The 27357-nt window shown below is 28.2% G+C and overlaps 1 protein-coding gene across 1 annotated transcript; it reads left to right on the forward strand.

Moving 5' to 3' along the window:
- The first annotated feature begins 305 nt into the window (after positions 1-305).
- Positions 306-24568, forward strand: LOC142333542 (uncharacterized). The gene is made up of 3 exons (XM_075380814.1): positions 306-591; positions 18779-18918; positions 20846-24568. Exons 1-3 carry the CDS (start codon positions 442-444, stop codon positions 20970-20972), a joined length of 417 nt encoding a protein of 138 aa, XP_075236929.1. The 5' UTR covers positions 306-441; the 3' UTR covers positions 20973-24568.
- The last annotated feature ends 2789 nt before the right edge of the window (positions 24569-27357 follow it).

Below are 27357 nucleotides of genomic sequence, written 5' to 3' on the forward strand. Positions count from 1 at the left end.
TTGATTAATTTTACTATTTTTCTTATAAAGTAATTTTTATAAAAATTTATCAAACATTAGAAAATCCCTTATATATACAGATTAATGCGTCTAATCATACTGTATAATTATATTAAATATATATATACTTATAAAAAAAAACTGTAATAAAAACCACCACAAGCCGTCGACCAGTAATGTTGTAGTTTTAATTTACTAATGATATATTTGTAAATGTCTGTGCGTGTTGTGTATATGTGCAGAAGTACTGTTACCCCCACCTACTTTAGTATATCTGTTCACTATAAAACACCGGACATCAGTTAAACATCTTCATACACGAAAAATCAACACTAAGATACGAGAGGCTATCGCGCGCTATCTGGATTGCGAAAAGTAAATCTACCGATATATTAAATTTTTTTTTTTATTAAAAGTGTTTTTTTTAAATTAAAATATAAAATGTATCGTAACAGTATTAGTACTTTAAAAACATCGCATACTAATTTTATGAGTATTAATAAACAAATAGTGTTTAATGGAATTTTAATGCTTTTTATTACGTTATGTTTAATACAGTCAACTGAAGAAGCTGTTGTACTTACACGTCGGGTAAGTGTTTATTTTTTTTTATTTTTTGGTAATTTTATTTGCATAAAAATGGAATTGCATTTAAAAATTAGATATCAAATTTCTTGCCGGAAAAATTTGATTTAAAAAAAAAAATTAAAGGCATTTTTTTTAAATTTATAAGGCATTTTTTAAAAAAAAAGTTAAAGGCATTTTTTTAAAAAAAGTTAAAGGCATTTAAAAAAAAATGCCTTTTTAAATTATGTTATTTAAATTAAGAGTAATATATATACACATATATATACACACTTCTAATACTTATTAACACTTATACTTATGTATATTATACTTTATCTCTTATAAAGGTGTTTATTCTTTGTGTTATCTACTTAAAAGTAGATAAAAATTGTTTAAAGTAGTAAATATTCTAAAGACAAAAAACTCAAACATTTTCATAAAAAACTTGTTTACCAATTTTCATAAAAATTTAAAGGACGGAATAACAATGAGATTCTCACTATTATCTAATTTATCGGTAAAAAATTAAGATATCTCGCGGTGTGTGTTGAAAATTTCTACATTTCTTGAAATTTCAAGATAAAAGGGTTAAAATATTTTAAATTATACTTTGAAAGAGATGAAAAGTAAAAAAAAAAATTAACAATGCGTGAAATTTTTCCCATTTCCACTAAATTGGGGTTCGCCAATACCCTTTCAAATAATCAAATTTTTTGAATTTAGATTTTTTAAGGGTTGCGATGATATACACAGCAGCTCAACCCAAAACAGACAATAATATTACGTACGTGTGACGCTGCAACTTTTCCGGTTGACTAAAAAACAATAAACAACGATAAGAATCGGGAAATACTTTTTTACCCTTTCGAACCAGTTATAAACACTAATGGATAAAAGCGACTTTTTTTTGTCTTCAGTCATTTGACTGGTTTGATGCAGCTCTCCAAGATTCCCTATCTAGTGCTAATCGTTTCATTTCAGTATACCCTCTAACATCCTACATCCCTAACAATTTGTTTTACATATTCCAAACGTGGCCTGCCTACACAATTTTTTCCTTCTACCTGTCCTTCCAATATTAAAGCGACTATTCCAGGATGCCTTAGTATGTAGCCTATAAGTCTGTCTCTTCTTTTAACTATATTTTTCCAATTGCTTCTTTCTTCATCTATTTGCCGCAATACCTCTTCATTTGTAACTTTATCCACCCATCTGATATTTAACATTCTCCTATAGCACCACATTTCAACGATGTTTTAAGCGACGTTTTTAAATTCATTTTATTTTTATGAGTTTAGACAATTGTCCAAGGGGGCACAGAGCCTTCTGGCTAAACGGAAAGGGCGAGCGAAGTTATAAAAAAAAAAAATTATATTTATATATGGGGTGATGATAATATAGAACTTGACTTCACAACCATTGGAAGTAAGTACACAAAGAATAAAAAGTATGGATAGCTTTGGAAGCATAACCACAGTTGATTTATTGTAAAAAACCAGTGTTATAAATACCATACACCCACGCACGCGCGCATTAAAAATAATTTAATGTTATAATTAAATATTTACATTTTTTTTTAGAATTATTTGTTTATCACCCGAAGGTAATAAATATATATAAATATTTTTATAACGTATCTTCTAGAAATATTTTCCTTTAACTCTAATAAAAATAATATGCCTGCCGTATAGATAAGCCTTACGGTCAACAAAATAAAATTTAATTTCATAATGAATTTTTATTTATAAATATTAACTAATAAAATTTATTAACTATAAATATTTAGAGGATATTAAATTGTATTTTATTATTTTTAATCAAGATAATTTTATTTAATGCTTTTTATTTTCATTACCAATATAAAATAATAATTATGAATTTCATTGCAAAACAAATTGTATATTTAAAAGAAAAAACATAAATTATGTCAATGGAAAGGAGAAACCTTATTATTAATAGACTGATTATACACACTTACGCGTACTGATGCAATGACGAGGAATTGTTACTAGAGATACTCACACAACCCCCGTCTGAATACTTGCCAAATGTTTTTATAACTGAATTCGTTATAAAAATAACGAATTTATTGTTTATTTTCTTCAGGGTTTTTTTCGTTAATTTTTTCAAAAATAAATATTTTATTCGACAAGAGATTTTAAAGAATGAATAAATATGAAAATTTCACCGAAAACATATACACACAACTGGCCGAAATTAGTAATGCATTTACCTCAATGAATCGGTTATAAAACGATTCCCCACATTGGAATCCTTATCTTATCGGGAGTGTCATAGGGTATAATATATTTTAATAAATTTATAAGAAAATTATGTAAAAAATTGTCATTCCCACCGTTTTTTAATTATCATTCCATATTAAATAGCAATGCGTATCAAAGCAATGTATTTTTTACTATAAAAAATTATAAACCCAAATTTCTACGAATTTTAATTTATTTCCAATTAAAACATAACGGTTGAACCGATTTTCATTGATTCTCAAAAAAACTAACGATAAATTTTTTTGAGATGAATGACCGAGATTTTAACCCAGGATTTCCGTATCAAATGCTGAGACAGTGAAATTTTTAATTGTACAAACGATTCACAAAGAATGTAACAAAATTTCAGGATATGTCTTTCTGGTGAAAATAAAGAAATGTTTTTTAAACATAAGTTCGGAAACCGCTTTGTTAGCGAATTATTTGGCTGGCGAGACTATTCTTAAGGGATTTAGTTGTTTTTATCTAACATTAAACAAAAATTTAGATCAGTTTTTTTTTTTAGTTTACGGAAAATCTGGGGTAAAATATCAAAGATTGGAATGGGAAAACACTATTTTGTTTTGTGTAAAATAATTTCAAACTATTAAAAAATCTTGTTTCTGAATAAAAATATTTTATATTATAAATAAAATATATCAAAAACGTAGAAGGTTTTATTTTCAAACGAAATAATTTCAAAAAAAAAAAATATAAAAAAGAGGTTACCAATTAAAAATTGAAATAAGTTGGGCAGGCAGTATAACAACCATTACTGAACCAATATTTTTTTCAATTTTTCTGACCAGATTTCATATAAAAACGCTCTATTTTTACTTTTTACATTCTGCTAGTCACAAGAATCACCAATATCATAATCATTATCTGGCTTAATTTTATCGGTAGGTAGCAAAGAAAAAATTTGGGATAATATTGGAGAGGGGGAGAGGAGCCGATCAAAGTTTGTTTTGGTTTATTTAAACTTTTAATGATATTGAATCACAGATTTGCAGCGTCTCAGCCTATTATCCGGGAGTTCTTGGGTTCGAATCCCAGTAAGGCAAATCTCATTTTCCATGTTAAATTTGTACAAATTAATTCACTACATAAATCTCGAAGCTTATGCGGAGGAACATGAAATTTATTGTAGTGTACGAAAAATTCGAACGTAGTAAAAAAAACTATCACTTTTTTAATTTTTTTTTGATGTATCATTTCATGGGTTCAGTCATTTAATTGGTTTGACGCAGCACTCCCAAGATTCCTTATCTAGTGCTAGTCGTCCCTCCAATATTAAAACGACTATTCCAGGATGCCTTAATATGTGGCCTGTAAGTCTGCCTCTCTTTTAACTATATATTTCCAAATGCTTCTTTCTGTATAATTTGCCGCAACACCTCTTCATTTTTGCCGCAACATCCATCCATCTGATGTTTTAACATTTTCCTATTGCATCAAATTTCAAAAATTTCTATCTTTTCTTCTCAGGTACTCCAATCGTTCAAGTTTCACTTCTACATAAAGCGACACTCCAAACGTATACTTTCGAAAATCTTTTCCTGACGTTTACATTAATTTTTGATGTAAACAAATTATATTTCTGAATGAAGGCTCGTTTCGCCTGTGCTATTTGGCATTTTATATCGCTCCTGCTTCTTCCATCTTTAGTTATTTTACTTCCCAAATAACAAAATTCTTCTACCTCCATAATCTTTTCTCTTTCTATTTTTGCATTCAGTGGTCAATCTTCGTTATTTCTACATTTCATTACTTTCGTTTTGTTCTTGTTTATTTTCATGCGGTAGTTCTTGCGTAGAACTTCATCCATGCCGTTCATTGTTCCTTCTAAATATTTTTTACTCTCGGCTAGAATTACTATATCATCAGCAAATCGTAGCATCTTTAACTTTTCACCTTGTACTGTTACTCCGGATCTAAATTGTACTTTAATATCATTAACTGCTAGTTCTATGTAAAGATTAAAAAGTAACGGGGATAGGGAACATCCTTGTCGGACTCACTTTCTTATTACGGCTTATGTTCAATTATTACCGTTGCAGTTTGGCTCCTGTAAATTTTAGCAATTTTTTTTTAAATGTTGAACATTTTATTCCAGTCTACGTTATCGAATGGCCTTTTCTAGGTCTATAAATGCCACCAAGTATGTTCTGTTTTTCTTTAATCTTCCTTCTACTATTATTCTGAGCCCTTGTCCCTATACTTTTCCTGAACCGAAATTGGTCTTTAAACACTTCTTTCACTCTCCTCTCAATTCTTGTTCATGTACCGTATCATATTATTATATGGGAATAAAAAACCAATGCCAGGAATGTTCTGTCAGCTTTTTTATATTTATTTAAAATTTAAAACTTTTTTATTTAGGGTATAATAAAATTTAGGGTATAAGAATTCCAACCATACTGGTTCAAACCAACCTATTTTACTCTATTTGGAGGATACAACATATCCTAAAATTCGTTTTTCGAGTTACGGCTAGTGAAAGATTTCGCTCGGATGAGCGAGCTACCTTGGGTGTGAAATAAGGACAAAAATTAGTGTTCTCTTATGGTTTCTGATCTTAAAAAACGAATATAATAGGTTTCAGAAACGTATCTTCCATAGTTTTGAATAATCTACGGTGAAAAAAATTTACCTTTCTATGTTTGGCGTACAATAACTTTGTTAAATGTTCAATAAATATAACTAATAGATAAATCTTCTACAAAACGTTTAGAGAATTTCATTCTGATAATGTGTACAAATTTCTACTCGTACAAATAGGTTGGTGGTCCCGGAGAATTTCATGATACACACCGTATATAAACCTCATATAAAAAAAATGTTGTGAAAAGATAAGTTTGTGTTTGTAAAAAAAATTGATTTAATTATTTAATTAGCCTAATACACTAAAAAATAATCAAAATCAACAAAATGGAAGCACTATTATTAATACAGTTATAAATAAAGAGGGCAGAGAAGACATGCGAAAATGAAGATTTTTATATGAAAATTCGTTACATATTTGATATGTGCGGAAATTGAATGAGAAAGCATTAGACTATCTTTGTAAAGTAAATATATAATGCTATAAAAATACAATATAGAAATAAAAAAATAGAAAAAATCTTTTTATTGTATTAACATTTTCTGATTTCATTAATTTTGGTATTTTTGACTCCATTTAATATAAGGTTTTATCTCATTGATAACGAGAACATCTATTTTGTTTGTAAAAATAGTACACTGTAGATTTGAAAAATAGTACTCATGTAATAATGCACTGTAAATTTTTATAGCCTGAACTTCAATCAGCATAAACCATACACATTAATTGGTGTAGATTCGACCTCAATTCGGTATTAATATTGTCATAAGCGTAAGTCGGCGAGGTCACAGGGGGTTACTCTATGATCGTATAAAACTTGAATGTACGCTACAGAACGTTTTCAAATATTTACCTTTTGATTATGATTCATTGCAACGATCAAAAAAATCCCTTTCGGCACGCGGAGGTAGATTTCACAGGTACTAAGTAGGGCATAAATTTTACATCTTAAAGTTAAATGGTTAATATGAAAGTTAAAGTTAATGGTTTGATATGAAAAATTTTCACAAATTTAGCATACGACAAGCCCCCATCTTACAATTCCAGCAATATTGTGGTTTGTCCCTTGTAAGGGTTGGTCATATAATAACTTGTTTCAGACAAAATTGAGGACTTAACGACTACTTTTTTTAAGATTCGATAATGTGGTTATTTTGTTTTTTCGAAAAAGCCCCCCATTTTTAACTCCATGGTCCGATTTTGCCCAAAAAAAAAATCTGAGATTTTTAGCCTTGTATTTTATGTATAAATTTGAAAGTGATTGGAGCAAAATTACGGTAATTATCGTGCACACAAGAGTATATAAATGTATATATAAAAACGTTTTAACTGACAGTGTTTTTGAGGTCTGGGGGACCTGGAACGCGTAGATATGGAAATTTTCCGGGAGTCGAATCATGTTAACCTTTCTTATGAAATTATCTAAAATATGGTAAGATTAAAAACAATATGGAAGCAACCTAATTTACCAGATTTGTACTCTTACAAATTTACCAGCCGTACTAATTTACCAGTACGGTTTAATTTCACAGAATTAGAAGAAAAGCATAGTTAAATGTTTTGCGAGAGGAAACTCGCTAAGGAACAGTTTTCTGACTTATGTTTATATGAACTTTCGTTATTTTTGTAATAGAATCTAAAAAGAGTCTGTCGGCCAACAATTTATAATTACCTGTATATAGAAAATTTTTCATAAAAATTTTATTGTAATGGTCAAATTTTTAAAACTAAAAATTAATTGAATTTTATTAAAAATAATGTTTTTATTAAATTGAATTGTTTAAACAAAGAAAACAAATTAAGAAAAATTTTCTGGGATATGATTCGGATGAATTCAAATATAACACGTTTTTGATAATTTTTTTTGTCTTCAGTCATTTGACTGGTTTGCTGCAGCTCTCCAAGATTCCCTATCTAGTGCTAGTCGTTTCATTTCAGTATACCCTCTACATCCTACATCCCTAACAATTTGTTTTACATATTCCAAACGTGGCCTGCCTACACAATTTTTCCCTTCTACCTGTCCTTCCAATATTAAAGCGACTATTCCAGGATGCCTTAGTATGTGGCCTATAAAAGTCTGTCTCTTCTAACTATATTTTTCCAAATGCTTCTTTCTTCATCTATTTGCCGCAACACCTCTTCATTTGTCACTTTATCCACCCATCTGATTTTTAACATTCTCCTGTAGCACCGCATTTCAAAAGCTACTAATCTCTTCTTCTCAGATACTCCGATCGTCCAAGTTTCACTTCCATATAAAGCGACACTCCAAACACACACTTTCAAAAATCTTTTCCTGACATTTAAATTAATTTTTGATGTAAACAAATTATATTTCCTACTGAAGACTCGTTTAGCTTGTGCTATTCGGCATTTTATATCGCTCCTGCTTCGTCCATCTTTAGTAATTCTACTTCCCAAATAACAAAATTCTTCTACCTCCATAATCTTTTCTCCTCCTATTTTCACATTCAGTGGTCCATCTTTGTTATTTCTACTGCTACATTTCATTACTTTTGTTTTGTTCTTGTTTATTTTCATGCGATAGTTCTTGCGTAGGACTTCATCTATGCCGTTCATTGTTTCTTCCAAATCCTTTTTACTCTCGGATAGAATTACTATATCATCAGCAAATCGTAGCATCTTTATCTTTTCACCTTGTACTGTTAATCCGAATCTAAATTGTTCTTTAACATCATTAACTGCTAGTTTCCATGTAAAGATTAAAAAGTAACGGAGACGACAGGGAACACCCTTGTCGGACTCCCTTTCTAATGTTCTTCAATTGTTACTGTTGCTGTTTGGTTCCTGTACATGTAAGCAATTTTTCTTCTTCCTCTGTATTTGAACCCTAATTTTTTTAAATTTTGAACATTTTATTCCAGTCTACGTTATCGAATGCCTTTTCTAGGTCTATAAACGCCAAGTATGTCGGTTTGTTTTTCTTTAATCTTCCTTCTACTAATAATCTGAGGCCTAAAATTGCTTCCCCCCTATACTTCTATTGGTCTTCTCCTAACACTTCCTCCACTCTCCTCTCAATTCTTCTGTATAGAATTCTAGTTAAGATTTTTGATGCATGACTAGTTAAACTAATTGATAAATTTATAAATATAAAAAAACTCCACCCCCAATACGTAAAACAAGTAAAGTAAAATTGTCTATAAAAATGAATTTTGTGAAACAGAGCGCATGTGGCTTGACAGAAGAACGAAAAACTATAGCATAAAAGAGTGAAATAATTCTGGAGAGGAGGGAAAATCAGAACAGAAGGGATTGAGAAATGATTGGTCCATCAGGAAGCCTATTTAAGGAAAAAGCATTACGCATGATTACACAAAAAAATGTAAACCCATCAAGTTGCTTCTGCTCAAATGTGTGTGCGCGCGCGCACGTATATACTTGAATGTGAATTTAAAGAACAATAAATATTATAAACATGAACACAATATATTATTCACAAATTCTTGGAATTTTACTGACGTAAAAATAACTGCGTATAATTTATATTAAATCAAAAATATTTACATTGTTTATCTAATTACATAAGTTTATTTATAAAAATATATTTGTTATTTCAATAATAAATTAATGAATGAGAAAACAATACGTTAAGATTGTAAATAATTCAATTCAACGTAACTTTATATCATCAATTTGATATTTTATATTAATTATCAGTAAAGTATTCTTTATCGATAACCAATTTCGCTGAAAATTTCACAATTTAATTGTCTCGGGAGTGTTTACATGTTTGTTATGTTTATAAATATAGATTATACACTCAAATTTACCAATAGCGAAGCATTGTCGCGTTCACAAGTTTTATAATAATTTTTAAATTATCGTTACTGATTTTATTTTGAAGTGAATGGATTAACAATTTTATTCAATTCATTTTGCGAAGGAGGTAATGGATATTTGAAAACTAAAAAAATATTTTTGTTCGAGACTGTTTGGAGTGGAATGGGCAAAAACAATTTTATAGTTTGAAGGTGTAAAAACTCCTTTTGTGAAACATGGGAGGGAGGAGAATAATAAATAAATAGTTTTGGAAAATTGTAATCTTTTCTTACAACACTTTTTTTAATGTTAAATTTTTGGCTAAAATTGTTATGCTAAAATCTAAAATTTTATTTCGTCCAAACCACCCCCCTCCCACTACTCTTTACCTAGTTGAATTAATTTTTATCGTTACATATGCTACCTTTGATTTACTACTGATGTTTTAGAATGTGTTCAATTAAGGCGTTTCAAGGAAACTTCTTTATACTTGTTTATTGTGATAATCTACTTATGGTTTCTACCTACGAAACTGATTTAAGTATGATTTCAGATTAAAAAAAAAATGGTTTTGTGATTAAAAATTTTATCTAGACATTTAAAAAAAAAATATTTTTCTGTTATCGCTGAATGACATAGTTGAACTAAAGATGACTAGATTTCTTGGAAACCCATCGGGTTGGTCTAGTGGTAAACGCGTCTTCCCAAATCAGCTGATTTGGAAATTCGAAGAGTTACAGCGTTCAAGTTCCTAGTAAAGCCAGTTATTTTTACACGGATTTGAATACTAGATTTTTTTTAAAATGAAAAGTACATAAAATTTAATTTCATTAATAACTTCTGATATATTTTCATTTTTTTTTATTGTTATTACTGAATTATTATTTATTTCTACAACAACAGATTGATAATAATAAATCAATATATTTCAATTAAAAAAAGGAGATGAAGTTGAATTCGAATCGATTTGCCTTCCGCTAGTAAGATCCAAATATTTCATTAATTAAAATTTTATTTAGCTATAACTCTGAAACCAATGAAAATAAGTACACAGCTTATGATATATCGTTGAAGACCACTCAATGAGAGCTTATTACTGCAGTTAAGAAAAAATCCACATAGATACATCTTTGTGTTAATCCTCAAAATTTCATGATTTTTTGGCAAAAAAATTCATAAATTTTAGTCATATTTATATAATTTAAGATTTTTAGAACTGTCTGTACCCAAATCATTATTAGGTTGAACATTTCTGCCGGCCTCCGTAGCGCGAGTGGTAGCGTCTCGGCTTTTCAACCGGAGGTCCTAGGTTCGAATCCGGTAATAAAACTTATGAGGATGATATGTATGAGTGAAAATGAAGTGTAGTCTCTTGTACAGTCTCAGTTCAACCATTCCTGAGATGTGTAGCAATTCCTGAAAAGTAATTCATTTCCCTTACTAGGATTTGAACTGTCGACTTCGAAATCAACTGATTTGCGATGACGAGTTCACCGATGAATAGTTCATCTAGACCAAAGTTTCTCAACCTTGTGGGTCGCGTTGATGATGAAAGAGATCAAGAAATTAGCCTACAAATTTACACGGAAACTATAATGATAAATATTTATTAAGTAAAAAAAATTTTATAAGTACGCATGTAAAAATCCACCGGTTGGTTCAATGGTGAACGCGTCTTCCCAAATCAGCTGATTTGGAAGTCGAGAGTTCCACCATTCAAGTCCTAATAAAGCCTGTTATTTTTACACGGATTTGAATACTAGATCGTGGATACCGGTATTCTTTGGTGGTTGGGTTTTCAATTAACCACACATCTCAGGAATTGTCGAACTGAGAATGTACAAGACTGCAATTCATTTACACACATACATATCATCCTCATTCACCCTCTGAAGAGTTATCTAAACGGTAGTTACCGGAGGCTAAACAGGAAAAAGAGAGATATTTCATGGAAGTATTTTTTAAATTTCCATATTTACCATCAACTGCTTATAAAAAAAAGCTATATTGAAAATTTTTTCGGGGGCCGTTTGTTGGGCATCCCTGATCTAGTCTATAGAAAAATGTTTAAGCGTTGTAAGCATATAACTGGTTTTGACCGAAAAAAGCATTTAAAAAGCTTAAAAAATTAAGCCCCAGATCTGTAAATCCCTGGGTCTAAAGTAAGGGAAAAAATTTATTTTTTAATGAAATCTCACCTTTCCTTCTTTTTTCCGGTTTAGGCTCCGGGAATTACCGTTCAGGTATTAAGGATGAATGAGAATTACAGTCTCAGTTCAACCATTCCTGAGATGTGTGGTTAATTGAAATCCAATCACCAAAGAACACCGGTATCCACGATCCAGTAGTCAAAATCCGTATAAAAGTAATGCCTTTAGTAGGATCTGAACCTTACAACTTTCAACTTTGAAATCAGCTGATTTGCGAGTTAACCACTAAACCAAGCTCGATGGGCGTAACCTAACCTAATAATTTTCCTTAATGCTAATGTACTTTCATCGCATTAAAATTATATACCAAAGTACTTAAGGTGTTAAGGTCATAATTTAAATAGTACAATATTTTTGCGTTCTTCTCTATGTAATATTATAACTGGGTTGCTTGCTTTTAAAAAGGTTAAAAAATACCAGTTTTGGTGAGAAGAGTAAGAAAAAATTCTTATTTTATATTATTCACCCAGTTGTTTGAAAATAAACAAAAAATGTATGTGTATGAAAAATCTTTTTAAATGAATTCATTATTGTGAAGCAATTTATTAAATTACAAATTAATTAGAAAAGATATAGATAACGTATGTAGTATAATTAGTGGTAAGCGTGAATGACCGAAGCTACGAAGTAGTAATAAAACAACGGAATATTATAATTTGATAATATTTTATTGCATATAACTTGTTCTTATCGTAATTTTTATTGCATATTTATCGTCTACACAATGAAATAAATTAACTTTCTTTTGTTCCCCCGCTTCAATTAACGATAATAGTAGATATTTATAGGTTGAGATTTTCCTATAAAAAAAGTATAATTTGTAATTGTTGTACCTTGTATTTCTGTACTACTTTAAACCGTGTCCCCATTTCTAGAGTAACTAACGTTGAGTATAAAAAAATTTCGTCCTCTTTGGGGAGTTTAATATTTTTAAAAAGGTCCTCTGGACAATACGGTAATAGATTTTTTATTTGCCCGAAACAATGAGTATATGCTTTTTTCGGTCAAAACCAGTTATATGCTTACAACGCTTAAACATTTTTCTATAGACTAGATCAGGCATGGCCAACAAATGGCCCGCGAAAAAATTTTCAATATAGCTTTTTTTTATAAGCAGTTGATGATAAATATGGAAATTTAAAAAATACTTCCAAGAAATATCTCTCATTTTCCTGTTTAGCCTCCGGTAACTAACGTTTAGATAACTCTTCAGAGGGTGAATGAGGATGATATGTATGTGTGTAAATGAATTGCAGTCTTGTACATTCTCAGTTCGACAATTCCTGAGATGTGTGGTTAATTGAAACCCAACCACCAAAGAACACCGGTATCCACTATCCAGTAGTCAATCCGTATAAAAGTACTTCATTTCCTTTACTAGGATTTGAACTGTCGACTTCGAAATCAACTGATTTGCGATGACGAGTTCACCGATGAATAGTTCATCTAGACCAAAGTTTCCCAACCTTGTGGGTCGCGTTGATGATGAAAGATCAAGAAATTAGCCTACAAATTTACACGGAAACTATAATGATAAATTTTTATGAAGTAAAAAAAAACATTTATAAGTACGCATGTAAAAACCCACCGGTTGGTTCAATGGTGAACGCGTCTTCCCAAATCAGCTGATTTGGAAGTCGAGAGTTCCACCGTTCAAGTCCTAATAAAGTCTGTTATTTGCGATGACGAGTTCACCATTAGTAAATAGTTCATTTAGACCAAAGTTTCTCAACCTTGTGGGTCGCGTTGACGATGAAAGAGAGATCAAGAAATCAGCCGACAACTTTACACGGAAACTATAATGATAAATATTTATGGAGTAAAAAAAAACATTTCCAAATCAGCCGATTTGGAAAAGACGCGTTCACCGCTAGACCAATCCGATGGGTTTAAATAAAATCTGGCCTGAATAAATATAACATCCCAACTACATTTTTAGTTGTTTTCGAGAATACTTTGGTATAAAAGACAAAAAAAATCTAAGTAAAAGAATTTTCAAAGTTTTTTTTTTCAATTTTTAATTTTATTGGTGAGCAATTCCTTCTGTCACATTGGATAATTTCTTCCATCACAATGGACATAACACACTGCTCTAATAACAAAATTTCAAAATTTGTTGATCGAGGGATAAATTATTTGTGTTTTACAATCAGATTTCTAGAGTATAATTTTTAAATATTTTTTCCGCATTTCATAGGGGGTATGTAAAAGAATAAATTCTATCGACAAAAGAAATCTACAAAAATTACATAAGTTATATTCAATTTGAAAAACTTTTGCTAACTTATTTTAAAATATTTTCAATATATTATTGGAATAGTAATATGGTATTTTCTGATTAAACGAAGGCCACCTGTTTTCAGAAGGGAGAATGTTTTAAAGAAATATTGAACATTTATTTAGATTATATTAATCTAACCAAGAAATACTATAAAACAGGAAGTACAAACTAGTGAAAGAAGAATGGGTTAAAGAAAAGTGTTCAGAAATGGAAATGAATACAGGAAAGTTGGGGTACATAAATTAAAATCTAATATGTTAAACAAAGATAGTACACAGATTTCGAATACGAAAGGCAAAGTAGATAGGTTGGTGGAATATATTGAAAGTTATATGGAGGAAATGAATTAAAAAAATTGTTATAGAGGAAGAAGTCGAAGAGGATGTGAAAAGGGAGAAACAATACTGATATCTGAATTTAAGATAGCATTAAAAGATTTGAATGGCAGAAAGGCTTTGGAATAGACGGAATACCTGTAGAATTACTGCGCAGTGCAGGTGAGGAAGCGATAGATTATACAAACTGGTGTGTAATATTTATGAAAAGGAGAAGTTATTCAAAAAGAGTGTTATAGTCACGATACCAAAGAAAGCCAGGAGCAGATAAATGTGAAGAATACAGAACACAATTAGCTTAACTAGGCATGCATCAAAAATCTTAAATAGAATTCTGTACAGAATTGAAAGGAGAGTGGAAGAAGTGTTAGGAGAAGACAATTTTTGTAAAAGTATAGGGACAAGGGAAGCAATTTTAGGCCTCAGATTAATAGTAGAAGGAAGATTAAAGAAAAACTAACATATTTGACATTTATTTACCTAGAAAAGGCATTCGATCGTAGACATTTAAAAAAAATTAGGGTTCAAATACAGAGACAGAAGAATGATTGCTAACATTTAGAGCAACAGTATTAATGGAAGAACATAAGGAAGAAGAAGTAATAAGAAAAGTGGTCCGACAAGGTTGTTCCCTATCCCCGTTACTTTTTAATCTTTACATAGAACTAGCAGTTGATGTTAAGAACAATTTAGATCTGGAGTAACAGTACAAGGTGAAAAGATAAAGATGCTACGATTTGCTGATGATATAGTAATTCTATTAGAGTGTAAAAAATATTTAGAAGGAACAATGAACGGCATGGATGAAGTTCTACGCAAGAACTACTGAATGAAAATAAACAAGAACAAAACGATGCAGTAGAAATAACGAAGATGGACAACTGAATGTAGAAATAGTAAGAAAAAATGTTATTTGGGAAGTAGAATTACTAAAGATGGAAGACGCAGAAGCGATATAAAATGCTGATTAGCACAGGCGAAATGAGCCTTCAGTCAGAAATATAATTTGTTTACTTCAAAAATAACGTCAAGAAAAGATTTTTGAAAGTATGTGTTTGGAGCGTCGTTTTATATGTAAGTGAAACTTGGACGATCGGAGTATCTGAGAAGAAAAGATTAGAAGCTTTTGAAATGTGGTGCTATAGGAGAATGTTAAAAATCAGATGGGTGGATAAAGTGACAAATGAAGAGGTGTTGCCGCAAATAGATGAAGAAAGAAGCATTTGAAAAAATATAATTTCAATAAGAGAAGACATATTGGCTACATATTAAGGCATCCTGGAATAGTCGCTTTATTAGAGAGACAGGTAGAAGGAAAAAAATTCTGCAGGCAGGCAACGTTTGGGATATGTAAAACAAATTGTTAGGGATGTAGGATGTAGGGGGTATACCGAAATTTAACAACTAGCACTAGATAGGGAATTTTGGAGTGCTACATCAAACCAGTCAAATGACTGAAAACAAAAAAAAATCTAACTCAAACATGTACACACATCATGTATAGAGGGCCTTTATTTATGTCACTTTATAACACTATTTACATCCTCAACCTAACACAGTCGTAGCGCGCTCTGTTAGAACGGCCTCCCCGTTTAATACCAGTAACATTTTTTTAAAAAAACCAGGAAAATTTCAGTCAGTAAAAGTAATTTATCCATTCACATGTATAATATTTTTTTATTTCGATAAATTTTCGACTGTAATATGTAATCGATTTTACGCGTCAAACTATGTAAACAAATTTTACTTGCCTATCATCATTAAATACTAATGGAATAAATTTATAAACAAATTTTGAAATTTTAAGAAATGGGCCAGTACTAAACCTGAGTATTATTCTTTTTTTTTTGTGCACAAATTTTCTGGATAAAAAAAAACCGTATAAAAAATTACACACACACGAAGTGTTAAAAAATATTTTTATTTAAATAAATTTCGATTTGTGTGGAGTACTCAAGTGTAAAACGGCTTTTAAAAAAAATTAAAGGATTACGAATCGAAAGTTCAAAGTGTTTTCATCCTTTTAGAAATGTTGTTCCTTGTGAAATTAATCGATCGATAGTTTTATTACCACCCGAGTGATTTTAGTATAGAACCAGCTGAAAAATGAGCTGAGGATTTGAAGATATGGAATACATACTAAACTAAACAGGTCCGCTTTATTACTCAAGAGTAAAATATAAAAACCTTAATTTTTTAGGCATAAAGTATTTAGATAATACCGGAAGATGTTAGGATTAGTGCTGCGAAAGAGTACGTAATCCAATAAAATAACAGAAAAAGCATATGTAATTATTAAGAAGTACAGGTAACCCTGTGTTAATTCCTCTCAGTTTAGATTCTTGTTTCAAACTGAACTAATTCAAAAGACCGCTAATTTTAATTCGCAAATTCATTAGACTTTAAAAACCATTTAACGCGAATTTTTTTTGCACCTCTTAAAATTTAAACAAGTTAATTCATGATTAAGAGTGAAAAAAATAACTTACTCCTCAGTTTTACCAATAAAAATGTTTTCATCATTTTGTAATCCATCTCGTCGAATGGCCGATCCACATCTACTACCACCTATTTTTGTATTGCAACAGGCCATTTCAAAATTAATTATATTTTCATTTAAATTTTAAAAACAAACACTAAAGTCACTCGTCGTTATTAAAACAAAACACAACACCGTTTACTTTGAAATAATTAAAATATTTTACGATATAGTTTGACACCAAACAAAATGATTTCTATTATTACAAGCCCTCTCTTAAAACACGTCGTGAACAAAAAGAATAAAATAAAAAATAAGAAGGCTTAAGAATAAGAAGTTACAATTACCAACCGCACTAATTTATATACAAAGCTCACCAAGCTTGGTTTAATCAGTTGTTTCACAGCTGATTTTTGAAGTCGAAGGTTTTGAGGTACAAATCCTAGTTAAAAGTTGAATTGCTTTTATACGGTTGTGGTGGTTTTTTTTAACCTACGGGACCATCGTTAGATATTGCTTTAGAGGATGAAATGAATGATTTGTAACGTGTGTGAAAATGCCATATCTGACTGGGATTCGAACCCAGGACCTTCGGATGAAAGGCAGAGACGCTCGTCTCAGGAATGGATATAATTTACATGCCATACGTATCACAACCTGATCAATTTTTTTTGTTTATTGTTCACTTATTTATCCCATCGTTCACATTAGGAAATAAAATTTAATAAATACGTAAAAAATTAATAGTAAAAATTAACCGATTATTAATGAAATTTGTTAGGATGCAATTACTAGCGCTTCTACCGGTTAAAGGTGATATTAAGATACACTAGCGCTCATACAGATCAATATAAAAATAAATTACTTTTATTAATAAAATTGGTGGCGTATTCCTGCTAGCCAATAACGCGTTAGCACCGAAAGGACTTCCAGTGGGGAATCACGTCGGGGGTTTTAAAAGCCTACCTTCCTGCGGACTGACCCAGAATTGGGTGTGATAATCGCTGGACTCATACGGATATGGAAACGCTATACAAAATCCGTCCATAAAACTAAAAGAAACAAAATCATACCCAACATTAAAATAAACCCATAAACACGTCCGAATAATAGATAGATACAGCAGAAAGGGACACTGTCAAGGCTCTGCGTTTCCGAAGGGAGAAATGAAACTCCCGCTACTATTGCGTTACCAACAATAAAAATTGTTGGTAGAAAAGTACGTCTGAAAGAAATGATCTATCATAAAGGGGCTTTAATAAAACTAAATATATATCTCATTAGTATAATTTAACAAAAATTCTAGAGAACTGTAAATGGGTAAAGGATTATTATAAGTAGTTAAAAGTTTTGGCGCCAATTTAAAAAAAGTACATATTCAAGTAGTTATATTTAAAAGTTATTAATCTTAGTTTTTTGATATTTTTATAACTTTTACTATTAAAAAAAGAAAATTACAATAATAGATCACATTTTAATCGATTGAAAATTAATAAAACATCAATCACCGCAAAGAAATCAAAATTTACTTAAATCAGATAAAGTTAAAAAGTAATAATAAAGTTAAAAACCTAAAAAAAAAAAACTATCTGAAATTTAAATAAATAATCTCTAAGAGGAGTAATTTTAGATTATATAAGCAACATTTATTAAGGATGAATAATAAAAATTCCAAAAAAAATCATCCTTTCCAAAGAAAAATTTGTATATTGTTTAAAATTTATTTTCCACTTAATGAAAGTGGAGTTAGAATTTTAGGTTATAAAATCAAGGATTAATCACAAAAAAATTTATCTTCAAATAGATGGTTTTCCATTAAAAAGGAAATTCTGAACAAAAGAAAAAGATAGAAGAATTCAAGAAAGGCATATCAAGGACCTAAAAAAATTACTGTTAGTTAAGTAAAGCTAGGAATTCTAAAAGAAAATTAAATTATGTGTTAATGGAAAAACTTATTTAAACGATTAATTTTCCCTCATAATTGCTGGGAAATTGAGGATGCAGAATTCCAAAAACATGTGTATGTCAAGTACAGAATTTTTTTGAACTAAAATAAACATTTTTAATTTAAGATAGAGATAAAAAAAAATTATTTTTTCCTGATTTAACCTTAAATTCTGTAAAAAAAATAATAATAAAGTTCTGCAATTTTGATGTCAGTAAACAAGAGTTTACTCAATATTGCTTGTAAATTAAAAAAACACAAAAGATGTAAAGTACGGTCAATAAAATGAAGATTTTTTTGTTACAGTTACAAAGGGCAGTATCAACAGAAAGCACAACAAATAATAACAGTAAAGAAGTTAAACCACCTTGCCACGGTAGAACACCATGTGGTTGGGCTGTTTATAAACCGTTTACAAGGAGATTTGATTATTATATGGAAAATACGTAAGTATATATCACAATAAAAAATAAAAATAAGATATCCAACTTCACTACACTAAATAAACTTTTTTTTGGGAGTGCAACCACAAAAATTCATTTTGCTAGACTTCAATACTTGATAAATTGTTTATAAAGTTATTATAAAAAAACAAATTTGTATTATTTTGTTTGTAGTAACACTGTTCATAAAGAAAAGTAAAATTCCAAAATGTTTTATGACACTGAATTTTGAAAAAAATATTGCCTTTGATGTTTTTTATTTGATGATTCTATGGTAAGTTTTGAAAAACTGTTGTACTCATGCACTTAAAAAAAAATGTTAATTACAATAAAACCAAACAATTAAAATCAAAAGAAAAGTAAATACAGTAGTATAATATTAACCGCCGCAGTAGACGGCAAGGAAAAAAATTAGAATTCAGTTTAATATAACAAATAATAATACAATTATTTTTAACTGATATTATATGTAATTACATTCAAAGTAAATAAACATGAACTGATAATTATTTTTAAAATTAAATATTAAATAAAAAAAATAAAATGATTTACACAAATAGGATGTCATTAACATATAACATACACATACACATACACAAATTAGTAAAAATAAAATTCACTGACGCATTTTCTTAGAAATAAATATTATACAAAATGTAACCTTTGTACTTAATTAAAAATAATTTTTTTTCTCTTATATATGCATGTCTTAACGTGATGGTACAAAAAAATAGTTATCTTCAGCAGTTTTATGCACTATCATGTACACATTTAACACCCACACATCACGATATTTTCATGATGTTACACAATAGAAAAGGTCAGTAAAAAAAAAATCCGAAGCCTATTCAACACCATTAATAGTAATAATAATAATAAAATAATAATTAAAGTTTCATTTCTATTGAGTTTCTAGACTTACACACAATTGACTTTTAGTTTCCTGTCTTAGTGCTATAACTAGCTGTGTAAAAGGGTATCAGTACAATTAAGAGTATGTGTGGTTTCCATTGCATCTTGACGTTTTGTTACCTAATGAACTCAAAAAACCAGATTGAAATTTTCCAGAACACGTCTTTTATCTCCAGAATTCCTTGACCGAACTTGACTAAGACTTAGACTTTGACTAAACTTTTTCAGATTACTTCTACATATGGGGGCATTGATGCCATTAAATTTTCAACTTTAGAGGGTGAGGCTGTAAAGCAAAGTCACCCTCAGTATCTTGAGATTTTACTTTAAGGTCTTATTTTTCTTAGGCACATTTTTTACCAATTAAAAAATGTGCTTTTAAAATTGTTTAACTTTAAAAAAACCTTTTTTGTACAAAAATCACACTCCTACCCCAAAAAAAGAAAAAATTCACTAACTAGTGGCTAAGCAGGTGTACTACATCAATAGTCAATATTTATTTATTTATTTACAAATATTTTATTTATTTAAATAAAATTATAAATATTTTAAATCAAGTTGTGTGTGTTAAGCCATGCATCAGAAAAAAGCCACCTGACTGTGATGGGAAAGTCTTAAAACTCTGTTGTCAGCTTTTTTTTCAACATCTTATAATCTTATATTTAAAAATGCAACAAAATATGAAAATTACATTTTATATATATTTATGTGTGTGTATACAGTGTGCAGCGTGCGTGTATGTATGTGTATTCAGTGTGCAGCGTGCGTGTATGTATGTGTATTCAGTGTGCAGCGTGCGTGTATGTATGTGTATTCAGTGTGCAGCATGTGTGTATGTATGTGTATACAGTGTTCAGAATGTATGTGTATATATATATGTGTGTGTGTGTGTGTGTGTGTGTGTGTGTGTGTGTGTGTGCGTGCGCGCGCTCACGCAGTGTATGTGTAATATATGTACTCTACAGTTTTTTTTTAGTATTTATATTAATTAATTATGGAAATCTAATTTTAATTACAGATGTGAATGCCCAACAGGAAAAGTTTGTTTAAGAACAGATGATGATTTATCAGTTAGCGCATATGTATATACATGCAGGGCAGAATCAAGTGCTGAAAAGAATGACGAAGGATCACCATCAACATGACTTAATATAAATAAATAATTTATTGATAAACCTAATCTAATTTGATTAGTTTAATGACAGAAAAAAAATAATATAAATGCATTACTCTTAAGAAGCAATTAAAACAATGAGACCTGTTTATAAAGATTCAACCAGCCTACAAATTACATTATCCGTTTATTAATGATAAATTAGCCAACGTTAACATCTGAATATAAATACCAATTGAATGATTTTTACATTTTCATAATAATACACAAAAAACAAGGATCTTTATATATATGATATGTCACAAGAAATAATGACAAAGGATATAAGTAAATACGTTGTATTATAGTTTGATATGTGTATGCTAGTACATTGATTGATAAAAGTCCAATCTAATAATCATTTAAACAGTATTAATAAACACCAATTAATAATAACATAGTTGCAATTTATTAAAATAATAAAATGATATATATCATTTATGTTTAAATATTTCTTTAATATATAGTAGTAAAATTTTGATTATTATACTATACACACACACACACACACATACAAAAAAAGAATGAAATACAATTTTAATATGATTGCCATTTAATGATAACTTTCTTGTATCGTATTCTAATAACATAAAATGAACTAATTAAAATGAAGTTGTGTTGTTAATTCTATGTACTTCAAAACTAATATTTATAAAGAAATTTGTTTATATATAAATTTGAAAATTTTAATTAACATTTTTTTAAAAATTATTTTCATCTTAGTATTGCAAATAGTTATAAGAATAAAAAAAAATCATGGGAAAATATGAAATTATGTAACAAAAAAAATATTTATTTATGGAGATATAAACAGGTTCAAGAATATGTATTAAATGCTCACGAAAGGGTGACTGCTATTAATACAATTTGTGTATTTAAAATTTTTTCTACTACAACATATAGTTACTATATTTTTTTATACTAATTAACTTTTAAGAATAAAAAAACCATTAATGTTCCTCATTTACATATTATAATGTTAATAAAATGTAGAACGTAGTTTATACAGTAGATTTAGTTTTAATATTTATTATTTTTTTAAATATTTAATTTATTTTCATTTTTAGTAACTTTGTTATATTTAATATACAATGTATAGTATATTATGAATGGTTATTTTAAGTATTCTTTTCTATTATATAGTTTTTCTTTGGATATAATTTACTAAAATAGTTGATTTTTTTTACATTTTATATAATTTTAGTTTTAGTTACGTATAATTACATAGATTTAAAATAAAGAAAAAATGATTCAATCAATTATAAAACTTTTTTTTAATGAATATTAAATTAATAAAGATAATTATGATGAATTTGAACAAAGGTATATAATTAATATAAATCTATATAATCTAAATAATATAAATTTAATTTTTAAACAGACCTAACCTAATCTTAAAAATTTTAATATAAATTTAATTTTTAAACAGACCTAACCTAATCTTAAAAATTTTAAGTTAAGGCAATATAATGTTTCTGTAGAATAAACATCTTTCTCCTAAGTATTTTTACAATTTCTTAGTAACTATGCAATTTAATTTTTATAGGATATTTATAATTATTCTAATAATTATTTTCGTGTAAAGATGTTACAGTTTCATGTTCATTTGGTCATAATTCTTTTTTCAGTTTTGATTTATTTCATATTTATTCTTCCTTCCATTCTTTTAAAAATTAATTATTTATTAAATTAAAGTAATTCTATTTACCTAAGAAGTAAATAAGTAAAATAAAAATGAGATTAATAAAATTAAAAAATAACATTTTTAACATATTTTTTTCAGTATAAAAAATTAAATTGGAACTAAAAATAATAATACAGAAAAAAATTATTAATTTTGAAGTAAAGAGTTTGAAAAATGAATTTTACATCAAAATCTTAAAAATCAATTTATTAATTTTCGATAAAATTCTCAATTTATAGAAGAATTATTTTATGCCTTATTTCAAATTTCTTTAATTTGAGAGATAAGCATGCTCAATAGGGCTAAATAATATATATTAGTTATAAATCAATTTAATAATTAAAAAATTATAACAATATTAATTTTACGCAGAAGTTTTCATATTTATATCATACAGTAAATATTGTACTAAGTATAATCAGAATAATTTAATTCCAACTTTTTAGTCTGATGAAATCTTATGTAATCATACAAAATATTACACATTAATAAAAGTTAATTATAACTTTTATTTAAATAGAAAAAACTAATTTTTCTGTTTTTATATAAATATAAAGATTTTTATTTAATAACTGCAAAATATTTTGAAACAATTTTTATTATATCTAATATAAAAGTTATAAATTAATACTACCTTAATTGCATTATTAACTTTAATAATCATATGATCACATTAATAACCAATAAATACTAATTATGAAATTTTGTTTAATAATTAGTTTTAATATAAACTGAGAAAATTGAAATTTTTTTTTAAGATTGAAATTACTTTTTAACTTCAATGATTTTAAGTACTTCATTTCTTCCAGTCTCTGGAATATTCTATTCGTTCCACTGGATACTTTGAGCTAGCTATTAGATATTAGAACAAAATGTCATTTTTCAATAACATTCCATGCAAAAATTAACCACATTAGTATAAATTAACATAAATATTTATATTTGTAATAAAAACATTTGATATAATTTTTTTTTAATTAGTTACTTTAAAAAAATGACTAATGCTCTTTCTCATATAGTGTCCTATTTGTGCACATAGCTAATATATTATTTTAGTGTTTAGCATATATTTTTAAAGAAAATGGAAATTTGAAGAAAAAAAAATCAATTCACAACAAAATTTGTCTAGAATATTGTCTATAATTAGATTCTACTGGTGACTTTCATGTATTAACAAAGGGGGGATTACCAGGAACTAATTTATTTTCCAAAGTATGATATATATATATATATATATATAAATATAACAAATTTCTAATAAGCATATTTGCCAGGTATTTTAATTTGTATTCATAAAGAAAAAATATTTTATTTTAATATTTATTATATTTTGATAACCTTTCATTGTTGTAGAACCTATTGTTTCAGTTTTTTTCAGAATATGTTATTACAAAATATATTTGAATGAAGGTGTAAACACAGTTTTTTTATTATTATTTTATTCCAAGAAAACAAATGAATGATTTCAGAGTAAATTTTATGAACATTAGGCAAAAAAAAATTTGTCAAAAGAATTATAAAGAGATTTGTTACTAACATTGAAAAATATAAATAAATTTTAATAACAAAAATCTACTTTACGTTAGGTTGGGTAGATTTTTAAAATCAAATTTGTTACAACACGTAACATTCTATTATAAAAATATAAATAAAGTAAACCACACACAAACAGTATTTTTAGTTAAAAAAATAATTAAGTGTAATTTATTATTTATTTATTGATTTACTTTTAAGTTCATTTCATTTTATTAACATATTCTATGTACTTACTAAAACTATTTTTTTTTTATTTAGTATTTATTTTCTTAGGTTATAATATCTTTATTTAATTTTCTTATATTTTAAAACAATGTAATAGAAATATTCATATTTTTGAATAAATAAAATCAGTTTTTCTATTTTAAGCTAGTATTTTAATTTTCCTTATGGTAGACTATAAGTGTATAACTAATAGATTGATATTTGGAGTAAATTCACCCTACAGTATAGCTCTGGAGATATATGGTTGTTAAACATTAAAAATTTCACACCCATCAAAAAATAATTTATTTAAACAATATTAAACTAAATTTATTTGTTACAATTTCTTCCAATACAAAATAACAAATAGTCAAATATCAAATTTTTTTTTGATATTTGTAAAACTTTGTAGTTTTACATCCATTTGGAAAAAAAAAATCAATAAATGAGTGTACATAAAAAGAAACAAAAAATTTTGTAACTATGTACAGCTCATATATATAACAGTCATAACTAAACTTTGTTAAGAGTAAACAAAATAAATATGGAAATAATTGAGGTTGTAATGTAAAAAAAATCTTATGTAACTGAAAAACCTTATTAAAATTTAAGATTATGTTAAATAATCGATTAAATTTAATCGACAGTTATGCGGTAGTTTTTCCAAGGGAGGACAAATTCCTTCATATTCATCAGATTTGAAAAATCTGATTACAATAAATACCAGATTACATTAAATCTGGTATGGCAATGATATCCATAATAAAGAAAAAGTGAAATCTTTTAAAAATGCACATGATAAAAATTTTAATTTTTGTAGCTGTAGAAGGGAAAGTATTGTAATTGATCCAATTTGGGCATATGCAGTTCTTACTGGTCTTTCTTGACACCTTAGGAACCCAAAAACTGAATGGAAAATTTCTGCATGTTCATATGTACGCATGTGTTTGTTGTCTCGCTATAAATCATCTTATATCTCCAGAACTAGTTGACCAATTTTGACCAAACTGTCAGATTTCTATATATGGGGTGTTATGCCATCAAATTTTCAACTTAAAAGGCCAAGGGTGGTGAGGGAGTAGAACAAGATCACCCTCAGTTTCTTGAGATTTCACCTAATTAATAACGATTGTAAAAAAGGTTTTTGCAAAATTGCACTCCCACCCCCAAAAAAACTAGTTGGCTAAGTGGGTATATTGCATCAATAGTACCTCCCTGCTGTCACCACAAGGTGCTAATTGAAATTGTGTGTGCATGTGCATGTATAAGCCATGTGGCAGGGAAGCCCTACAAATATTAAATTTTAGAAAAGTTAAAATGACATGAAAGTTAAATCACATGGTAAAAAAAAATAAAAGTAATAAAAATATAAAGAAATATAAAAAAAATAAAAAAAGTAACATGAATTTTTTTTTAATTTCACCAAATCATCACTCAGAAATAACACATCCATAACACTTTATTTTCATTGCTCAAATTTTTATACTTGAGAAAATGTTGATCAAATACCATTTATTAATAAATGGTATTTTATCGACACCGTTTATTGATAAATGGTATTTATCAATACAATTTTATTAATAAAATAATATCAAATACTGATAAGCTGTAAAAAATCAATTTTAAATCCAAAACGTATCAAAGTTTATCATCATTTACATAATAAGCTGTATTTTTAATAAACTGATGAATAATATCCATAGAACATATCACAAGAGTACTATTCTACAGAGAAGTCTAAATTAAAGAATAAAATGTCAACAGATGCAGACATGTAAATAAAATTGCTAAATATTTTTTAAAAAATGTGTATTTAAATTACAAAATTAAACACATGCCAACAAAAATTTATCATCTGGTGTTCTGCCTGGTGGTAGTTCCCTTATGCCACCGCTATCTTTATCCATTTCTGTGTCACACCTTCTTTGTCCCTTGTTATTTCTATTCTTCACCTCATTTAACTACTGATCCTTTCAATACAGTTGCCATGAATCAACTTCCTTAAAACTACATGTCCTAACCTCTCTACTTTTCTTTTGTGTACTTACATCCAGACTTTTACTGCATAATAATTTCCTCTTCTTACTAGAACATGGCAAAGAAGGCTTTCTTTGCCATCACTATTCTTCCTTTTATTTTCGTTTATTCTTTTATTATTCCTTCTACTACTAAATCCTCTGTTTCTTACTTCCATTACTTTAGTTTTCCATATTTATTTTCATTCGATATTCTTTCACTCCTTCCTCCAGGACTGTTAATTTATGAAGCAATCGGCTAGAATTACCATATTACATGATACATAATCTTATTTTTTGTAGTCCTATATTCCTTCTTATCTTTGTTTAATATATTCCTTATCGTATCTTCAAAGTAATGTTGACTGTCAGTGAAAGGTAAGATTCCTTGCCTAATACCTTGACCTAATCCATCCATCCTTAGTAACCTCTGGTTCCTTTTCCTTTCCCGAAGTCAAACTTTTCCTCTTCATTTTTTCTATTCTTCTTACCAACCTAACTTTAGAATCTTTGATTCTTTGGAATTAATAACTCCAATTAAGTACTGTAACATTAAAAAAAATGTTAAAAAATGTATACCATTATTAAACGCAGAGGAGTAACATTAGAACTATTTCCTAACTCTGAACCTATATCTTTGTTAACCTCTTAACATCAACAAATTAGTTACATTACTAAGAATTTATATTTTTTTATTAACTAATATGTTACTCATGTTTCCAGCAATTGATTTTATAAAATTAAAAAAAATTGGTTTCAAAACCAATAAGAACTAAGGAGAGTCTTCATTTCTTTTGTTTTGAATCAGTACACCACCTACATAGGGAGTGAAAGCTCCATTTTCCATATTGATTCTTCTAAGTAAAATTCTTGCACAACTGATTTCATTGAAGAAAGATGAAATATGGTAAAACTTCAAAATTATTAAAAATTAAATA

The sequence above is a fragment of the Lycorma delicatula genome, chromosome 13 (genome assembly GCF_047948215.1).
Source record: "Lycorma delicatula isolate Av1 chromosome 13, ASM4794821v1, whole genome shotgun sequence".
NCBI lineage: Eukaryota > Metazoa > Arthropoda > Insecta > Hemiptera > Fulgoridae > Lycorma > Lycorma delicatula.